This window comes from Arachis ipaensis, chromosome B3, assembly GCF_059453495.1.
Source record: "Arachis ipaensis isolate K30076 ecotype BB chromosome B3, ASM5945349v1, whole genome shotgun sequence".
Classification (NCBI taxonomy): domain Eukaryota; kingdom Viridiplantae; phylum Streptophyta; class Magnoliopsida; order Fabales; family Fabaceae; genus Arachis; species Arachis ipaensis.
The window spans coordinates 114,052,058-114,070,092 of record NC_142438.1 but is presented as its reverse complement, the minus strand read 5'-3'; the positions used below and the strand labels follow the sequence as shown (position 1 = coordinate 114,070,092).

Genomic DNA, 18,035 nt, shown 5'->3' with positions numbered 1-18,035 from the left:
AACCTCATGAAATGGCATGAATTCATATATGGTTGGTTCAATCAAGGGAAACATGAAAATCTACTCAATTAGCTTGCTTGTAGCTCAAGAAAGTGCATAATCTTAATGAAAACAAAAGAAAAAGACTAGTTAAAATAGGCTAAGATGACTTGTCATCACTGTCCAAACTCGATGGACGAGAGCTTCCCAGATCATGGCACGCCTACAACCTAAGAAGGTACTACAGCTAGAAAAAGTAAAGATCTCACTACTGGATGCACTCTTTTTCTTGAAAAGGTTTTCTAATGAGGCACCAAGTTGAGACTCAGACACTATCTGACTTAAAGGGATGAAAAATTCCCACAAGTATATATTTGCCCTTTCCTTTAAAATAAAATATATTTTAGATATTCTACAAGTCTTCAAGATGCATTAATCTGAAGCATTCATCGTCTGATTATAAAGCAACAGATCGGCATAAAGTGAAAAGCAACTTCACTGCACGATCATGATAAAGACAATCGTCTGATAAAGGTGAAAACGCGATTCACCTAAAAGATGATCTAAAGATAGCAACCACCTTCTACAAATCGGCAAAGATGAACACAGAATAATGTAAGAAGTTATCGAAAGTGATCCGAAAAAGAACCTGACGAGGTCTTATGGATTGCTAAATAATAACTTAAAGACTGGCCGACCTAAAGAAGTCGGACCAAGTCAACCCAAGTTACAAGTAAACCCTGGAAAGAGGTCTGGCCAACCCTATTAAAGAGGATTACTTTAACTTAGAAGGGCCCGACATAACAAAATCAGCCCAAAATGAAAAAGTTATAGAAGTAATCCCTGAAAGAGATCTGATAAAGATCCAAGAAAGAGGATTACAAAAATAACTTAGAAGAGGACGACGTAAAGAACTCAGCCTCCTACAAAACAAGTTATAAAAGTAATCCCTGAAAGAGACCTGACAAAGGTCCAAGAAAGAGGATTACTGATGAGTTATTTTGGTGAAAAATAAATTTCCACCAAAACACACAAATCTAACCGGCAAGTGTACCGGGTCGCATCAAGTAATAATAACTCACATGAGTGAGGTCGATCCCACAGGGATTGAAGGATTGAGCAATTTTAGTTTAGTGGTTGATTTAGTCAAGCGAATCAAGTATTGGTTGAGTGTTTGTGATTAACAGAAACTAAATTACTTTGAATGTAAAAGGGAAAGGGAAAATTGCAACAAACTAAAGAGCAGGAAAATAAAGAAACTGAATCTTAAAGAGCATGTAAAATAAAGTGCAGAATCTTAACTTGCAAGGAATATAAATGACTGAAGCTTAAAGTGCAAGAAATGTAAATTGCTTGAATTGTAAAAGGGATTGGGGTGTGGACTTGCAGGAATTAAACAAGAAACAAGTAAATGGCATTAAACATAAAAGAGAAAATTGAAGTGCAGTGAAGTAGATCTTAACAGAAAAGTAAAATGACTTGAGAATTTAAAGAACTAGAAAGCAGTGCTTAAATTGCAGCAAATTAAAAGGGGTTGAGATCTCAGGAGTGGAAGAGACTAGATAACAAGTCTAGATCTCAAATCCTTCCTTGATCCAACAAGAGCAATTGCAAAAGAAGTAAAGAAAAGTAAATTGCAGAAGCAAAGTAGATGAAGAAGCAGTAAACAGAAATTCAAATTCAATTATGCAGAAAGAAAATAAACAAGGGATCTCAAGGTGAGATTGAAACAGAATTTCTTCAATTCTCCACCAAAGATCCAAAGCAAGAAAATTAAAGAGTGTTCAAGCAAGAACCAAGAAGAAGAGAGATCAATTCTCCTTCCAAGTTCTCTGAAATCTAAACTCAAAAACAAAAGCTCAAAAATGAAAAATGAAAGTTCAAAGAAAAATTCAAAATAAAAATTCAGCTCTCTAATTACATCAAACTAACTCCTATTTATACACTTTCTATTCTTGGATATTGGAATTTGGATGGGCTTTTGATTTGGTGAAGATTTGAATTAAATTGGACTTTTGGTTGAATTTTCAGCCCATGGGTAATATGCTTCCAGGGGAGTGCTCAGCTCACAAAGTGAGCTGAGCTTCGACACTTAGTGTGGGGAAGCATTGATAGCGTGCTGCTGTCTTGGGGTGCATCAGGGGAGAGCTCAGCTCACTTTGTGAGCTGAGCATTGGTGCCTTAGTGCCAATTTGTTGTGCTGCCCCTTGGACCGTGTCATGCGCTCCACTCCTTTCCTGGCCGTGTCAAGATGTGCCCCCATGCATCAAGAAGTAGCGCTCAGCTCACTTTGTGAGCTGAGCTTTGGTGTATCCAAGGAAGGGTCCTTGGTTCGAAACCCATGGGAAGCATGCGCTACCCCTTTTCTTGGTTGCCTTGCTTCCTTGCTTCCTCAAGGTGTGGGGTTCGAAGCTTGGGGAGTGCATTTGGCCAATTTTGGCTTATTTTCCATGAGAGTAGCGCCTCCACCCTTTCCCTTTGGTCATGGGTTCAAGTCTTGGAGCATGCATTTGGAAATCATTTTTCTTGAATTTCTCCTCTAGCGCTCTCGATAATGCTCACTTTGTGAGCTGAGCTTGGTTCCTCATTTCCTTATTTCTTGGCCTTGTGTTGTGCTCAGCTCACAAAGTGAGCTGAGCTTTGTGCCTTGGTCCCTTGGAAGTGAGTGTAGCGCTCTCTTAGTGCTTGGTGCTCTTGGAATGGGTTCCATGGTTTGTTGCACTACACTTTCTCCTTTGATGGCCACACTTTCTATTCCTTGAACCACGCTTCTTAGGTCACGCTTTTCTTCTTTTCTTCTTTTCTTCACCTACAATTAATCAAAACAACCAATCAAAGTATCACCAAATTCACAAGGTTTACAAATCATAAAACTGCAATTAAATTTGGCCTAAACCTCATGATTTAGCATCAATTATATGGTGGTTGTTTGATTCAAAGAAGTTATGCATTTTCATTCCAAATTGCTTTCTTAAAATGCAAGAAAGTGCATAAAACCAAATGAAAATAAAGAAAAAGACTATTAAAAAGGGTATATGATGACTTGTCATCACAACACCAAACTTAAAACTTGCTTGTCCCCAAGCAAGCATCAAACATAAGAGAAGATAGAATGAAATAGATAAGTGTATATGTTCTTATTAAGCAGATAGTTGAACTTGGTCTATGGGGCTTTATGCAGATCAAAAGTAGCTCATTTATTACTTGCTGTCAAGACAAACAATGTTCCTTTAAGAGTTCACTAAGATTGCTGCCATGAATCCTCACTTTTTGTTCATTCCCTTGTTAGTTTTTTCCTCTTTCTTTTGCATTACAGAGCTTATTTCTTATTGAAGACTTGGTGTCAAATGTTGCAGTGACCTTTGGCCTTATTTTACTCAACATTTCTTCACCACAGACACATGGCTCACTTTTTCCTCCTAGGAACATTGATGCCCAGCATCTCTTTGGATCACTAAATGTTTTGTAGCTAGGTTGCTCTTTATTGTGGACTTTCAGTTGGCAATCCCAAATCAGTTGATCTAAGTTGCCAAGTTTTAAAATACTCCTTAGAACTTACTTGTCCAAGCAGATCCCAGTACACAAACACCACAGGCATATGTCCTAGGGTCCAAGCTATTGGTGTCTAGCCTTATTGTTTGTTTCTTTGCCACTTTCTTTGGCTTTTTCTTCTTTCTCTTTTCTCTGTTTTGATTTATTTTCAAGGGACTTTCAATAATTGAGAGGTCACAGCATCAAACTAGCTTAGGCTTTAAGTAACAAGTCATTTTGCAACATTTATTCTATGAGCTATCACTTAAATCAAACACATATACCACCACTAACTTTTATTCTCACTTCTGCAACATTGAACAATTACTTTTCTAAATCAAACATCTCTCTTTTATTCAAACAGCAAGGGAAACAAAACAAAGTATTCGAGTTGATGGATGATGACAATTATTATGCAGATAGTTTTCAAGCAAAATTTAAGCAGATAGCTTTCTTCAACATGTACTTCCACTTGCAACTACATGATCATTCCAGCCAGACATAAAGGACTCTCTGAATTAAATCATTACACAACAACAAGGATCAAGTATAAATACAACCTGTTGGGTTGCAGCTTTTCATTCTTCCTTCTGTTTGTTCCTTGTAAGTCATAATGCAGATGTTCCCTGATTTGTTGGCTATTTTCCTGCATACTCCTCGAATGTTGCTTGCTTTTCAACTCCTTTAGGTATTCAGCTAATCTGCAAGACTTATTTGTGGGCTCTTGAACTCACTTTGGTGTGTGAACACCAAACTTAGTACCTTGCCAATGTATTAGATTAACCATGCGTAATAACTCTTTTTCTTTTCTTCTTCTTTTTCAAAAGCAATAAAACTGAAAACTAGGAAATAGCAGAATAGTTAACTAGTTCATCCATCATGCTTGAAGCCATCATTATGCAGAGAGTGAGAATGTGTTTTATAATGGAATTTTGGTGAAATACCAAACTTAGAATCCTTCATTCTCCTTTATATTGTTTTGGTGTGCAACACCAAACTTAGCTTCTTGCAATGTAGATAAACCAATTAACCTTTTTATTAAAATAGTTATGAAAGGAAAACTACCTCAGGTTGGGTTGCCTCCCAACAAGCGCTCTTTTATCGTCACTAGCTTGACATCCTCTGTGTTTGGTCAGTTCAGATATTGAACTTCTTTTTCCTTGTCCCATTGCCCTCCTAAATAAGGCTTTGCTCTATGCCCATTTGCTGTGAAGTGACTCTGTGTAGCTTCATCTAGCAGCTCAAGACTTCCATAGGGAAAAACTTTTGTTACTAGATACGGCCCTGTCCATTTGGACTTTAGCTTGCCAGGGAAGATCTTGAGCCTAGAGTTGTACAGAAGCACTTGCTGTCCTGGCTTGAATTCTTTCTTTAAGATCTTCTGGTCATGCCACCTCTTAGCTCTCTCCTTGAATATCTTAGTATTCTCATAAGCTTCCAGTCTAAACTCATCCATCTCATTTAGTTGTAGCATCCTCTTTTCTCCTGCTGCTTGAGAATCAAGGTTGAGGAGTCTAGTGGCCCAAAAAGCTTTATGTTCAAGCTCCACAGGGAGGTGACATGATTTTCCATATAATAACTGAAATGGGGACTTTCCAATGGGTGTTTTGAAAGCTGTCCTGTATGCCCAAAGTGCATCTTCTAACTTCCTGGCCCAGTCTTTCCTTGTGCTTCCCACTGTTTTTTCTAGAATTTTCTTCAATTCTCTATTTGCTAGCTCAGCCTGGCCATTAGTCTGGGGGTGGTATGGTGTGGATACTTTATGAATTACTCCATATTTGTGTAGGAGTTTCTCCATCTGTTTGTTGCAAAAGTGGCTGCCACCATCGCTGATAAGACCTTTGGGCACTCCATATCTAGTGAAGATATGTTTCTTGAGAAATTGAAGAACAATTTGCGCATCACAAGTGGTTGTGGCTATGGCTTCCACCCACTTGGAGACATATTCTACTGCCACCAAGATGTATCTGAAAGAGTAGGAAGGGGGAAAGGGCCCCATGAAATCAACGCCCCATAAGTCAAATAGCTCTACCTCCAAGATGAAATTCTGAGGCATCTCATTTCTTTTTGTCAACCCTCCAGCTCTTTGGCATTCATTGCATTGGTGAACAAATTCTCTGGCATCCTTGAAGATGGTTGGCCAATAGAAACCACTTTGTAATACCTTTGCAGCTGTTCTCTCTGGTCCAAAATGTCCACCGTATGCTGAACCATGACAATGCCACAATATGTTTCTCATTTCATTTTCATGAACACACCTCCGAATCATTCCATCAGAACACCTTTTGAATAAAAAAGGTTCATCCCATAAGAACCTCCTTGCTTCATTGATTAACTTTTTCACTTGTTGCTTAGAGAATTCTTGAGGTATCTTCCTTCCTACTTTATAATTTGCTATGTCAGCAAACCAAGGTGCTTGTTGAACTTGGAACAGGTGCTCATCAGGGAAATTCTCATTTACTTGCTGTGGTTTATCTTGATGTGCGTCTTGTGGTACTCTTGACAAATGATCTGCCACTTGATTTTCACTTCCCTTCCTATCTCTTACTTCAATATCAAACTCTTGTAGTAGCAGCACCCACCTAATGAGCCTTGGCTTTGAATCCTGTTTAGACATCAAATACTTGAGAGCAGCATGGTCAGTGTACACTATAACTTTTGACCCAATCAAGTATTGCCTAAATTTATCAAATGCATAAACAATTGCCAAAAGTTCTTTCTCAGTGGTTGTATAATTTTTCTGAGCTTCATTTAACACTTTGCTTGCATAATATATGACATGGTGCAACTTATCTTTCTTTTGTCCCAGCACAGCACCAATAGCAATGTCACTTGCATCACACATAAGTTCAAAAGGTAGGTTCCACTCAGGGGGTGTGATGATTGGTGCTGTGGTGAGTTTTCTTTTTAAGGTTTCAAAGGCATGCTTACAATTGTCATCAAAGATGAAAGGGTTGTCAATCATCAGCAAATTACTCAATGGTTTTGCTATTTTTGAAAAATCTTTGATGAACCTTCTGTAGAAGCCAGCATGCCCAAGAAAACTCCTCACTGCTTTTACATTAACGGGTATAGGAAGCTTTTCAATAATTTCTATTTTAGCTTTATCAACTTCTATACCCTTGCATGACACCTTATGCCCAAGAACTATCCCTTCAGTAACCATGAAATGGCATTTCTCCCAGTTCAAGACTAAGTTAGTTTCTTGGCATCTTTTCAAAACAAGGGTTAAATGATGCAAGCAAGTATTAAATGAATTGCCAAAGACAGAAAAATCATCCATGAAGACTTCTAAAAATTTTTCAACCATATCAGAAAAAATGGAAAGCATACACCTCTGAAATGTGGCTGGGGCATTGCATAGCCCAAAGGGCATCCTCCTGTATGCAAAAACTCCAAATGGACATGTGAAGGCAGTTTTCTCTTGGTCCTTGGGATCCACCACGATTTGATTGTACCCGGAGTACCCATCTAAGAAGCAATAATAGGCATGGCCGGCCAATCTTTCCAGCATTTGATCAATGAATGGAAGAGGAAAATGATCTTTTCTTGTGGCTTCGTTTAACCTCCTATAGTCTATGCACATTCTCCACCCAGTCACTGTTCTAGTAGGGATCAACTCATTCTTTTCATTGGTGATGACTGTCATTCCTCCTTTCTTTGGTACGACTTGAACCGGGCTTACCCATGAGCTGTCGGAGATGGGAAAGATTATTCCAGCATTCCATAACTTCATTACTTCTTTTTGAACTACCTCCTTCATAGCTGGGTTGAGCCTTCTTTGGGGTTGAACTACAGGTTTTGACTCTTCTTCCAACAAAATTTTGTGCATACAGATGGCTGGGCTGATGCCTTTGATATCATCAATTGTCCAACCCAAGGCTGCTTTGTGAGCTTTCAATACTGCAATCAACCTTGTTTCTTCTTCCATATTCAATGAAGCGTTGATGATCACGGGTAAAGTTTCTTCTTCTCCCAGGAACACATACTTGAGGTGATGGGGAAGGGGCTTCAACTCCTGTTTTGGCTTCTCTTTCTCTTTGTCTTCAATGGAGATTTCTGCTGCTTCTTCTTCCTGTAGCTCATGACCAGTGGTTTCTAACATTTCTTCTACCAGACTTTCTATCATATCCACCTTCATGTAGTTCTCTTGTTCGGGGGGGTGTTGCATTGATTTGAAGACATTAATGACCATGTGTTCATTATGCACCCTGAAAATCATCTCTCCCTTCTCTACATCAATAATGGCTCTGGCAGTGGCTAAAAATGGCCTTCCCAAGATAATCGAATTATTTCCTTCTTCCTCTGTATCCAGAATTACAAAGTCTGCGGGGAAAATAAACTCCCCAACCTTGACTAACAAGTTTTCCACAATGCCATTGGGTGTCTTGATTGATCTGTCAGCCATTACTAAAGACATCCTGGTAGGTTTGAGTTCTTCTATAGCAAGCTTTCTCATCATTGACAACGGCATCAGATTAATGCTAGCACCAAGATCACAGAGAGCTTTGTCTAAGGTTATTTTGCCTATAGTGCATGAAACTACAAAGCTCCCTGGATCTTTGAGCTTTGGTGGGATACCTCCTTGAATCACAGCACTACATTCTTCAGTGAGAAGTACAGTCTCCTTTTCTTGCCAACTCCTCTTCTTATTGATGAGCTCTTTCAAGAACTTTGCATACAGAGGCATTTGTTCCAATGCTTCAGCCAAAGGGATATTGATCTCCAACTTCTTGAAGACTTCAAGAAATTTTGGGAAGTGTTGGTCCTTAGTCTCTTTGCTGAATCTTTGAGGATATGGCAGTGGAGGTATGGAGTTCATGTCCTGTCTTTGTTCCTTGGTTGGCTCCCCCATTGCTTCCTTCCCTTTTCTTGATTGTTGTGGCCGGTCTTCTTTTTCTTTGAGCTCCTCTGAGGCTTGCTTGCTTGCTGTCACTTTTTCATCATTGGCCCTCTCTTCCTTGTCTTGTTTCTCGTCACTTTCCTTTGGTTTCTTGACTGCTTCTTCATTTCTCACCAGGGTCTTGCCATTCCTTAGCTGTATTGCCTTGCACTCCTCTTTTGGATTAGGAATAGTGTCACTAGGTAGTGAGCTTGATGGCCTTTCAGTGGTGATCTTTTTGGAGAGTTGACCAATTTGCCTTTCCATATTCTTTAGGGAGGCTTCCTGGTTCCTTGTGGTCATCTCTTGGTTCTTCATCAGTTTTTCCATTAGGAGCTCCAGGTTGGTAATTCTCTGAGAATCTTGTGAAATGAGTTGAGTGTGGGGTGTTAATGGTTGAGGGTAAGTGTTTTGGTTAGAGGTTTGGTTTTGGGATGGGTACTGGTTAGAGTTGGGGTAGGTATTTTGTGGTTTTCTGTATGTGTTTTGGTTAGAGGCCTGGTTGTTGTAGTTTGTGTTTTTCCAATTGTTTTGGGTGGAGTTTCTTTGCCATGGCTGCTGAGGTTGACTGTGGTTATCTCCCCACCTAAGGTTGGGATGATTCTTCCAAGAGGGGTTGTAGGTATCACCATATACTTCATTTGGTCCAAAATTTTGGTTGTGCATGTACTGGACTTGCTCTTGCTGTTGCTCCTCTTGAGTTTCTTCATTTTGCTCCCAAGTGGTTGATGGTTGGCTTGTGTTGACTGCTGCAACTTGGAGATTATCAATCCTCTTGGTCATTTGCTCAAATTGTTGTTGAATTTGATGCTGCATCATTTTGTTTTGAGCTAAGATTGAATCCACTCCGTCCAACTCCATTACTCCTCTTCTTTGTGATGGTTGGCGTTGTCTTTGATGAGCAAAGAAGTATTGGTTGTTAGCCACCATGTCAATGAGATTTTGGGCTTCCTCTGCAGTTTTCATTAGTTGCAACGATCCTCCAGCTGAATGGTCAAGTGATTCTTGAGCCTTTAGAGTGAGTCCTTCATAGAAGTTCTGTAGCTTGTCCCACTCAGTGAACATTTCTGGTGGACATTTCCTCAGCAGAGCCTTGTATCTCTCCCATGCTTCATACAGATTTTCAGCATCCAATTGTGTGAATGTTTGCACCTCAGTTTTCAGCCTGATGACTCTTTGGGGTGGATAGAATTTGGCTAGAAATTTAGTTATCAAGTCATCCCAACTAGTGATGCTTCCTTGGGGAAAAGTTTCAAGCCATTGTGCGGCCTTGTCCCTTAATGAGAACGGGAACAGCAGAAGCTTGTAAGTTTCAGGATTCACACCATTGGACTTGACAGTGTCACAAATCCTTAAGAAGGTAGATAGATGTTGGTTTGGATCCTCCAATGGTCCTCCTCCAAATGAGCAGTTGTTCTGGACCAATGTGATGAGTTGTGGCTTCAGTTCAAAGTTATTTGCATTGACATTAGGGGTGAGAATGCTGCTTCCACAATGTCTAGCATTTGCAAAAGTATAGGAAGCCAATACTCTCCTCTGTTGTGGTGGATTATTAACTCCTTCTCCTGGATTGGATGTATCTCCTTCCATCTCGTGGAATTCTTCGTCTGATTCTTCTTCACCAACAATACTTTTCCCTCTTTCAGCTCTTCTCAATCTCCTTAGAGTTCTTTGGTCAACTCCAGATAAAACATGAACAACTCTCCCTGTACCTGACATACAAACAACATAACAGGGAACACAACCAGTGATACTTCAATCTATTGCTAGAATGAAGTTTTAGTTAGCTTAAGCAAAAATTCAAACAGTTAGTGTGTTAGTCAAAGACTTAAAGAATAGAAGGGAACAAGTGCTTGATCTAGATTACCACCTCACTTAATCATTGTCAACCTATTTCAATCCCCGGCAACGGCGCCAAAAACTTGATGAGTTATTTTGGTGAAAAATAAATTTCCACCAAAACACACAAATCTAACCGGCAAGTGTACCGGGTCGCATCAAGTAATAATAACTCACATGAGTGAGGTCGATCCCACAGGGATTGAAGGATTGAGCAATTTTAGTTTAGTGGTTGATTTAGTCAAGCGAATCAAGTATTGGTTGAGTGTTTGTGATTAACAGAAACTAAATTACTTTGAATGTAAAAGGGAAAGGGAAAATTGCAACAAACTAAAGAGCAGGAAAATAAAGAAACTGAATCTTAAAGAGCATGTAAAATAAAGTGCAGAATCTTAACTTGCAAGGAATATAAATGACTGAAGCTTAAAGTGCAAGAAATGTAAATTGCTTGAATTGTAAAAGGGATTGGGGTGTGGACTTGCAGGAATTAAACAAGAAACAAGTAAATGGCATTAAACATAAAAGAGAAAATTGAAGTGCAGTGAAGTAGATCTTAACAGAAAAGTAAAATGACTTGAGAATTTAAAGAACTAGAAAGCAGTGCTTAAATTGCAGCAAATTAAAAGGGGTTGAGATCTCAGGAGTGGAAGAGACTAGATAACAAGTCTAGATCTCAAATCCTTCCTTGATCCAACAAGAGCAATTGCAAAAGAAGTAAAGAAAAGTAAATTGCAGAAGCAAAGTAGATGAAGAAGCAGTAAACAGAAATTCAAATTCAATTATGCAGAAAGAAAATAAACAAGGGATCTCAAGGTGAGATTGAAACAGAATTTCTTCAATTCTCCACCAAAGATCCAAAGCAAGAAAATTAAAGAGTGTTCAAGCAAGAACCAAGAAGAAGAGAGATCAATTCTCCTTCCAAGTTCTCTGAAATCTAAACTCAAAAACAAAAGCTCAAAAATGAAAAATGAAAGTTCAAAGAAAAATTCAAAATAAAAATTCAGCTCTCTAATTACATCAAACTAACTCCTATTTATACACTTTCTATTCTTGGATATTGGAATTTGGATGGGCTTTTGATTTGGTGAAGATTTGAATTAAATTGGACTTTTGGTTGAATTTTCAGCCCATGGGTAATATGCTTCCAGGGGAGTGCTCAGCTCACAAAGTGAGCTGAGCTTCGACACTTAGTGTGGGGAAGCATTGATAGCGTGCTGCTGTCTTGGGGTGCATCAGGGGAGAGCTCAGCTCACTTTGTGAGCTGAGCATTGGTGCCTTAGTGCCAATTTGTTGTGCTGCCCCTTGGACCGTGTCATGCGCTCCACTCCTTTCCTGGCCGTGTCAAGATGTGCCCCCATGCATCAAGAAGTAGCGCTCAGCTCACTTTGTGAGCTGAGCTTTGGTGTATCCAAGGAAGGGTCCTTGGTTCGAAACCCATGGGAAGCATGCGCTACCCCTTTTCTTGGTTGCCTTGCTTCCTTGCTTCCTCAAGGTGTGGGGTTCGAAGCTTGGGGAGTGCATTTGGCCAATTTTGGCTTATTTTCCATGAGAGTAGCGCCTCCACCCTTTCCCTTTGGTCATGGGTTCAAGTCTTGGAGCATGCATTTGGAAATCATTTTTCTTGAATTTCTCCTCTAGCGCTCTCGATAATGCTCACTTTGTGAGCTGAGCTTGGTTCCTCATTTCCTTATTTCTTGGCCTTGTGTTGTGCTCAGCTCACAAAGTGAGCTGAGCTTTGTGCCTTGGTCCCTTGGAAGTGAGTGTAGCGCTCTCTTAGTGCTTGGTGCTCTTGGAATGGGTTCCATGGTTTGTTGCACTACACTTTCTCCTTTGATGGCCACACTTTCTATTCCTTGAACCACGCTTCTTAGGTCACGCTTTTCTTCTTTTCTTCTTTTCTTCACCTACAATTAATCAAAACAACCAATCAAAGTATCACCAAATTCACAAGGTTTACAAATCATAAAACTGCAATTAAATTTGGCCTAAACCTCATGATTTAGCATCAATTATATGGTGGTTGTTTGATTCAAAGAAGTTATGCATTTTCATTCCAAATTGCTTTCTTAAAATGCAAGAAAGTGCATAAAACCAAATGAAAATAAAGAAAAAGACTATTAAAAAGGGTATATGATGACTTGTCATCAATTACAAAAATAACTTAGAAGAGGACGACGTAAAGAAGTCGGCCTCCTACAAAACAAGTTATAAAAGTAATCCCTGAAAGAGACTTGACAAAGGTCCAAGAAAGAGGATTACAAAAATAACTTAGAAGAGGTCGAGGTAAAGAAGTCGGCCTCCTACAAAACAAGTTATAAAAGTAATCCCTGAAAGAGACCTGACAAAGGTCCAAGAAAGAGGATTACAAAAATAACTTAGAAGAGAACGACATAAAGAAGTCGGCCTCCTACAAAAACCAAGTTATAAAAGTAGTCCTTAAAAAGAGATCTGGCAAAGATTTAAAAAAGAGGACTACAAAAATAACTGGAAAGAGGACTAACGTAAAGAAATTGGTTATGAAAGTGCTAAAGATACAAGCAAAAGCGAGAAAACCGAAAAACAAGTTGGACCCACACAGCCACAACCTCAAAGGATCCAAGCTACAAACAATAAGTACAAAGCAATCCAAAAAGGCAGAGCCGCAACATTCCAACACTCTCAAAAACTAGAAGAGATACCAAGTTAAATGCAAAAAAGCGTGATATAATCTACAAAAGTTAGAAAGCTTCAGAGGCCACCAAAATCTACCTCAAAAAGCTAGAAAGCTACCTTTGTTTTTCAAAATAAAAGTTGCTAGGCAAGCGACTAGAAAGTGTCAACAGTTAACAAAATAATAAAGAGTTTAAAAGCCCACAAGCCGGGCCAGCTACACAAATGTTCAGAGAGAAATTAGCAAATATCGGGAGCCTTCTTGGCAGCATCATTAGGGGGAGAAGGAGGGCGAGTCTAAATAGGCACAGCATCCACAGTTCCATCCTCCTTGTTCAGAATCTGGCAATCCGGATCGGCTACAACTGGAGGAGCTGAAGAAGTCGACACTTTGGCAGAGGACACAGGGGGAGGTTCAACATCATCATCCTCGTCATCAGGGACAATCTTGCCATCCCTGACAATGTTATCCAGGCTGAAGAGGGTCAGGTCGGCCTCGGGAGCAATAACCCGAACTTGTTCCTTTAGGTTCTCGTAAGCAGCAGTCAGACTGCCAACGAGATGACCCTGAAGCTCAGAGTAATCTTTCCGGGCACTCTCCAGCTCCCCCCTCAGACGTATCACCACCCGATAAGACGTAGCTATCCCAAAGCAAGAGAATTTGCCTTCTCGTTCTCCAAATCCTTCTCCAACTTGGCAACCTTTACCTCTAGCTCCTCTTTAAGGACCTTCATCCGGTCGAACTCCTGCTTCGCCTCCTCCATAAACTCTTTGGTGGTATGAAGAGGAATATTCTGAGCAGTTCGATACAAAGCAGCCCCTATATACGCCATTTTTACATTGTTTCAGGCCATAAATTCCAAATGGCGAAGGATAGACACATCGTCCATAGGAAGAGCACTGTAGGGACCGATTTGCTGATCCACGAATTCGATCGCATTGAAGTCGGGAGCATCAAAGTTGAAAGGCTCAGCCGTTTTTTGTTTCTTATTGGGAGGAGTGCCAGAAGGAGCGGCAGAAGTTGGTGGAGGGTCAGCCAGACGAACTCGGGGAGTGGGGATCACCTTCCTCGCCCCAGGAGAACTCGACATGGACGGCTTTACATGCACTTGGGAATATCTCTCCCCGGCCGCCTTGGCCGAGATGTTTCTAGCAGCAGTCGCCTTCTGTGCTCTTTTAAAAGCCTTCATAGATTCATTATTCTTCATTGCCTCTGCAAATAAAACACAACAGTAAGAAATTAAGCTGCAAGTTGGAAAGGCATTTACAAGCAATATAAACAGATAATAAAGGGAAAATCAGGAACGCAAAATACCCAGCTCGGTTTGAAGAAGAGAAGGATTGGTTAAAAATTTCTTTGTATCAAGATGGGGAGGTTGACCCCAGTGTTCTTCCAAGACGGTCACAAAAGCTCGCTCAGTTTCATCCAACATCTCCCACGTGTATCTGGACACTCTCACATCTTTTTGCCATTCCAAAGGAAAGGCGGGCTCATCATTTTCATCCAGAAAAAAGGGCCGAGCTCCTTCAACAGCTCAGACCTTGAAAAAGTAATTTTTAAAATCGCGAAACAATTCGTCAAACATGGAGAAGACCTTCTTCCCCTGGGAAGATCGAAAGGAGACCCAAGCTGCCTTCTTTTTTACTACTCCAGGCTTCGTCAAAACAAATAGATAGAAGAAGAGAGATTGCGAGGCAGGAATACCGAAACCATCACACAACAATTGAAAAATTTTCATGAAACCCCAGGAATTAGGGTGAAGTTGAGAGGGAGCAACATTACAGGACCATAACAGGTTGGTCTCAAGTTCAGTAAAAGGGAGGGTGATACCCAGCTGACCAAAGAAGAAGTCATAAGCATAAAAATAAGGGCGATCTCTAACAACCTGAGTAGAGAAACAAACTCTCTCTTCAGAAGAGGGAGGGACAAGTTTATAATTCTTTTCATCACCTGCACTACTACAGACCCTATGAAACTGCCTAAGCTGCGCACAAAACTCGGAATCAACCAAAGAGACACACATAAGAACCATTGAGTCCACCCAATCGGCCATGCCCTCAGAAACCTGGGAAGACATCTCTACAACGTTATTGCGAGAAGACATGAGACCAACTAATCCTACAATAAGAAAAGAAGAATGGAATACTAAAAAGCATCTCGGACAAAGGGTGAAACAACTCGACTAATATGATACAGAAGTACAAAAAGGAAAGGAAAACCCCAAAACTCAAACCAAAGTTCTGGGGCATCCTTTGGAGGCAGTAAAAAAGCACCGTTTCAGGAAAAAACTACCGCTTACATTCCAGCATCTCTCAAAAATTAGAATAGAAGACCTCAAACAGCGAGCATTTTCATAGGAGAAAGACAAAATGCAAAAAGCACAGAAAGTCATCAAAACCACTATCTTCCTACAGTCTATCAGTAAAGAACAAGCATGCATCCCCAAACATCGAAGCACGACAAGTAGAAAGCGTCAAAGATACTTCCTTTTTTAGGATCAAACAAAAGTATCACTCAAAGCTTCGAAACCAAAAGCACTAACAACAGGCAGAAGCCCTAAAAACAGCAAGCAACAGGAAAAGCGAAAAATCATGCAAAGAGGCAAAGAAACTACAGAACACACCATGATCAGGCATAAGCAATGGTAGAAAGATCCAAACTTTCTCCAGCCAAAATCAAAACTTTCTCAAAATAAATGGCGTAAAGGAAGGAAGGAAGAAGAACCAAACCTGGAAAATGGAAGAAAAGCTGCAAAAGAAAGCAGAAAAACGGAAGGCGAAATCCAGAATCACCCCTCTTCCACGAAAACAGCAACAAAGCAAGCGTCGTAGGAAGGAGCTATGGACTCAAATCCAGAAACAGAAAGCGAGAGAGTAAAGGGAGAAGTTACGAAGAAAGAGTGAAGAAGAGAAACCGTTTCCTGAGTGTAAAGTTCAAAAATAAAGAAGTTAAGGGAAACGGGGCAATTAATGCCAAATTAATTGGGGAATTAAACCCTCGCACGTTCCTCATAAAAAGGCGCTAATACAAAAGCGCGCGCTTCTAGAGAAAAACGTTCTACATTCAAAAAGGTTCTACAAAAGAGGAAGTCGACAAAATGCTCGAGTTCAGCTTCACCCGAGAAGGATCGAAGTCCTAAAACCAAGACTCGAACTCCAAAAGAAAGACCGAGCTCGAGCAGGGGCACTGTTCATACCCTGGGTCGAGCTATCCGACCCAGGATGATCAGCGACAAAGCGACCGACCTCTTCAGGTCAGACTATACGACCTCTTCCCAAAAGAGCTCGGCCAAATCGACAGGAAAGCCCAAAACATGGGCCCAACTCAAGGAATACGACCCAGATCCAAAGGCAGACCAAGCCTATAGAGATAAGAGCGGTTCCATTGAAGATAAGCTGACCTCGCTAAAAGATAAGATAAGATAAGATAACTAACTTATCTTATCTAAAAAGGTCACTCTACAACTACTATAAATATACTGGAGCACCCAGGTATAACTCATACTCTGATTCTACTAAAAACCTGCTTAATACTCGTGCTAACTTAAGCATCGGAGTCTCTTGCAGGTACCCCCCACCCTCCGGTGGCCAAGGATCAGCAGTGCAACAAGTCCAACAAGTCGGACACAACAGCTCTGGCCGCCACCAGCCAGCCGGACATGCCATCTCCGACCAGTACAGAAGATCTCATCCGAGATCGACCTCTAGTTTCAGGTAACCCCTGGAACAGGTTTCTTTCAAGCTCAAAAAGAACGAATATCCAGAGATCCGACAAGAGATTAGAAGAAGAGGTTGGGAAGTTCTCACCAACCCCATTCAACAAGTCGGGATCCTAATGGTTCAAGAGTTCCATGCAAACGCATGGATCACTAGGAACCATGATCAAAGTGTGAACCGGAATCCAAAGTATTGGCTTACCATGGTTCGGGGGAAATACTTAGATTTCAGTCCAGAAAATATAAGCCTGGCGTTCAACTTACCAATGATGGAAGAAAACGCACGCCCCTACACTAGAAGGGTCAACTTTGATCAAAGGTTGGACCAAGTCCTCATGGACATATGTGTGGAAGGAGCTCAATGGAAAGTTGACTCAAGAGTCAAGCCGGTTCAATTGAGAAGACTGGACCTTAAGCCTGTAGCTAGAGGATGGTTGGAGTTTATTCAACGCTCAATCATTCCTACTAGCAACCGGTCTGAAGTTACTATAGACCGGGCCATCATGATCCATAGTATCATGATTGGGGAGGAAGTGGAAGTTCATGAGATTATACCTCAAGAACTCTACAAGGTGGCTGACAAGTCCTCTACTTTGGCAAGGTTAGCCTTTCCTCACCTTATTTTCCACCTCTACAATTCGGCTGGAATTGACATAGAGGGAGACATCCTCATTGAAGAGGACAAGCCCATCACTAAGAAGAGGATGGAGCACACAAGAGATCATGGACCTCAACAAGAGCATGAGGAAATTCCTCACCATGAAATCCCTGAGATGCCTCAAGGGATGCACTTCCCTCTACAAAACTATTGGGAGCAAATCAACACTTCCCTAGGAGAATTAAGCTCCAACATGGGACAACTAAGGATGGAGCACCAAGAGCACTCCATCATCCTCCATGAGATTAGAGAAGATCAAAGAGTTATGAGGGAGGAGCAACAAAGACAAGAAAGAGACATAGAGGAGCTCAAAAGCACCATTGGTTCTTCAAGAAGAGGAAGACGCCACCTTCACTAAGGTGGACCCGTTCCTTAATCTCCTTGTTCTTATTTTCCTGTTTTTCGGTTTTATGCTTTATGTTTATTTATGTTTGTGTCTTTATTACATGATCATTAGTGTTTAAGTGTCTATGTCTTAAAGCTATGAATGTCCTATGAATCCATCACCTCTCTTAAATGAAAAATGTTTTAATTACAAAAGAACAAGAAGTACATGGTTTCGAATTCATTCTTGAAACTAGTTTAATTATTTTGATGTGGTGACAATACTTTTTGTTTTCTGAATGATTGCTTGAACAGTGCATATGTCTTTTGAAATTGTTGTTTATGAATGTTAAATATGTTGGCTCTTGAAAGAATGATGAAAAGGAGAAATGTTATTGATAATCTTAAAAATCATAAAAATGATTCTTGAAGTAAGAAAAAGCAGTGAATACAAAAG

The 18,035-nt window shown here is 40.4% G+C and overlaps 1 protein-coding gene across 1 annotated transcript; it reads right to left on the bottom strand.

Annotated features, from left to right (window-relative positions):
* Window positions 1-4,642: 4,642 nt before the first annotated feature.
* LOC148572103 (uncharacterized) lies at window positions 4,643-4,966 on the bottom strand. Its single transcript, XM_088507371.1, has one exon. It carries the CDS (start codon window positions 4,964-4,966, stop codon window positions 4,643-4,645), a length of 324 nt encoding a protein of 107 aa, XP_088363497.1.
* Between the last annotated feature and the right edge of the window lie 13,069 nt (window positions 4,967-18,035).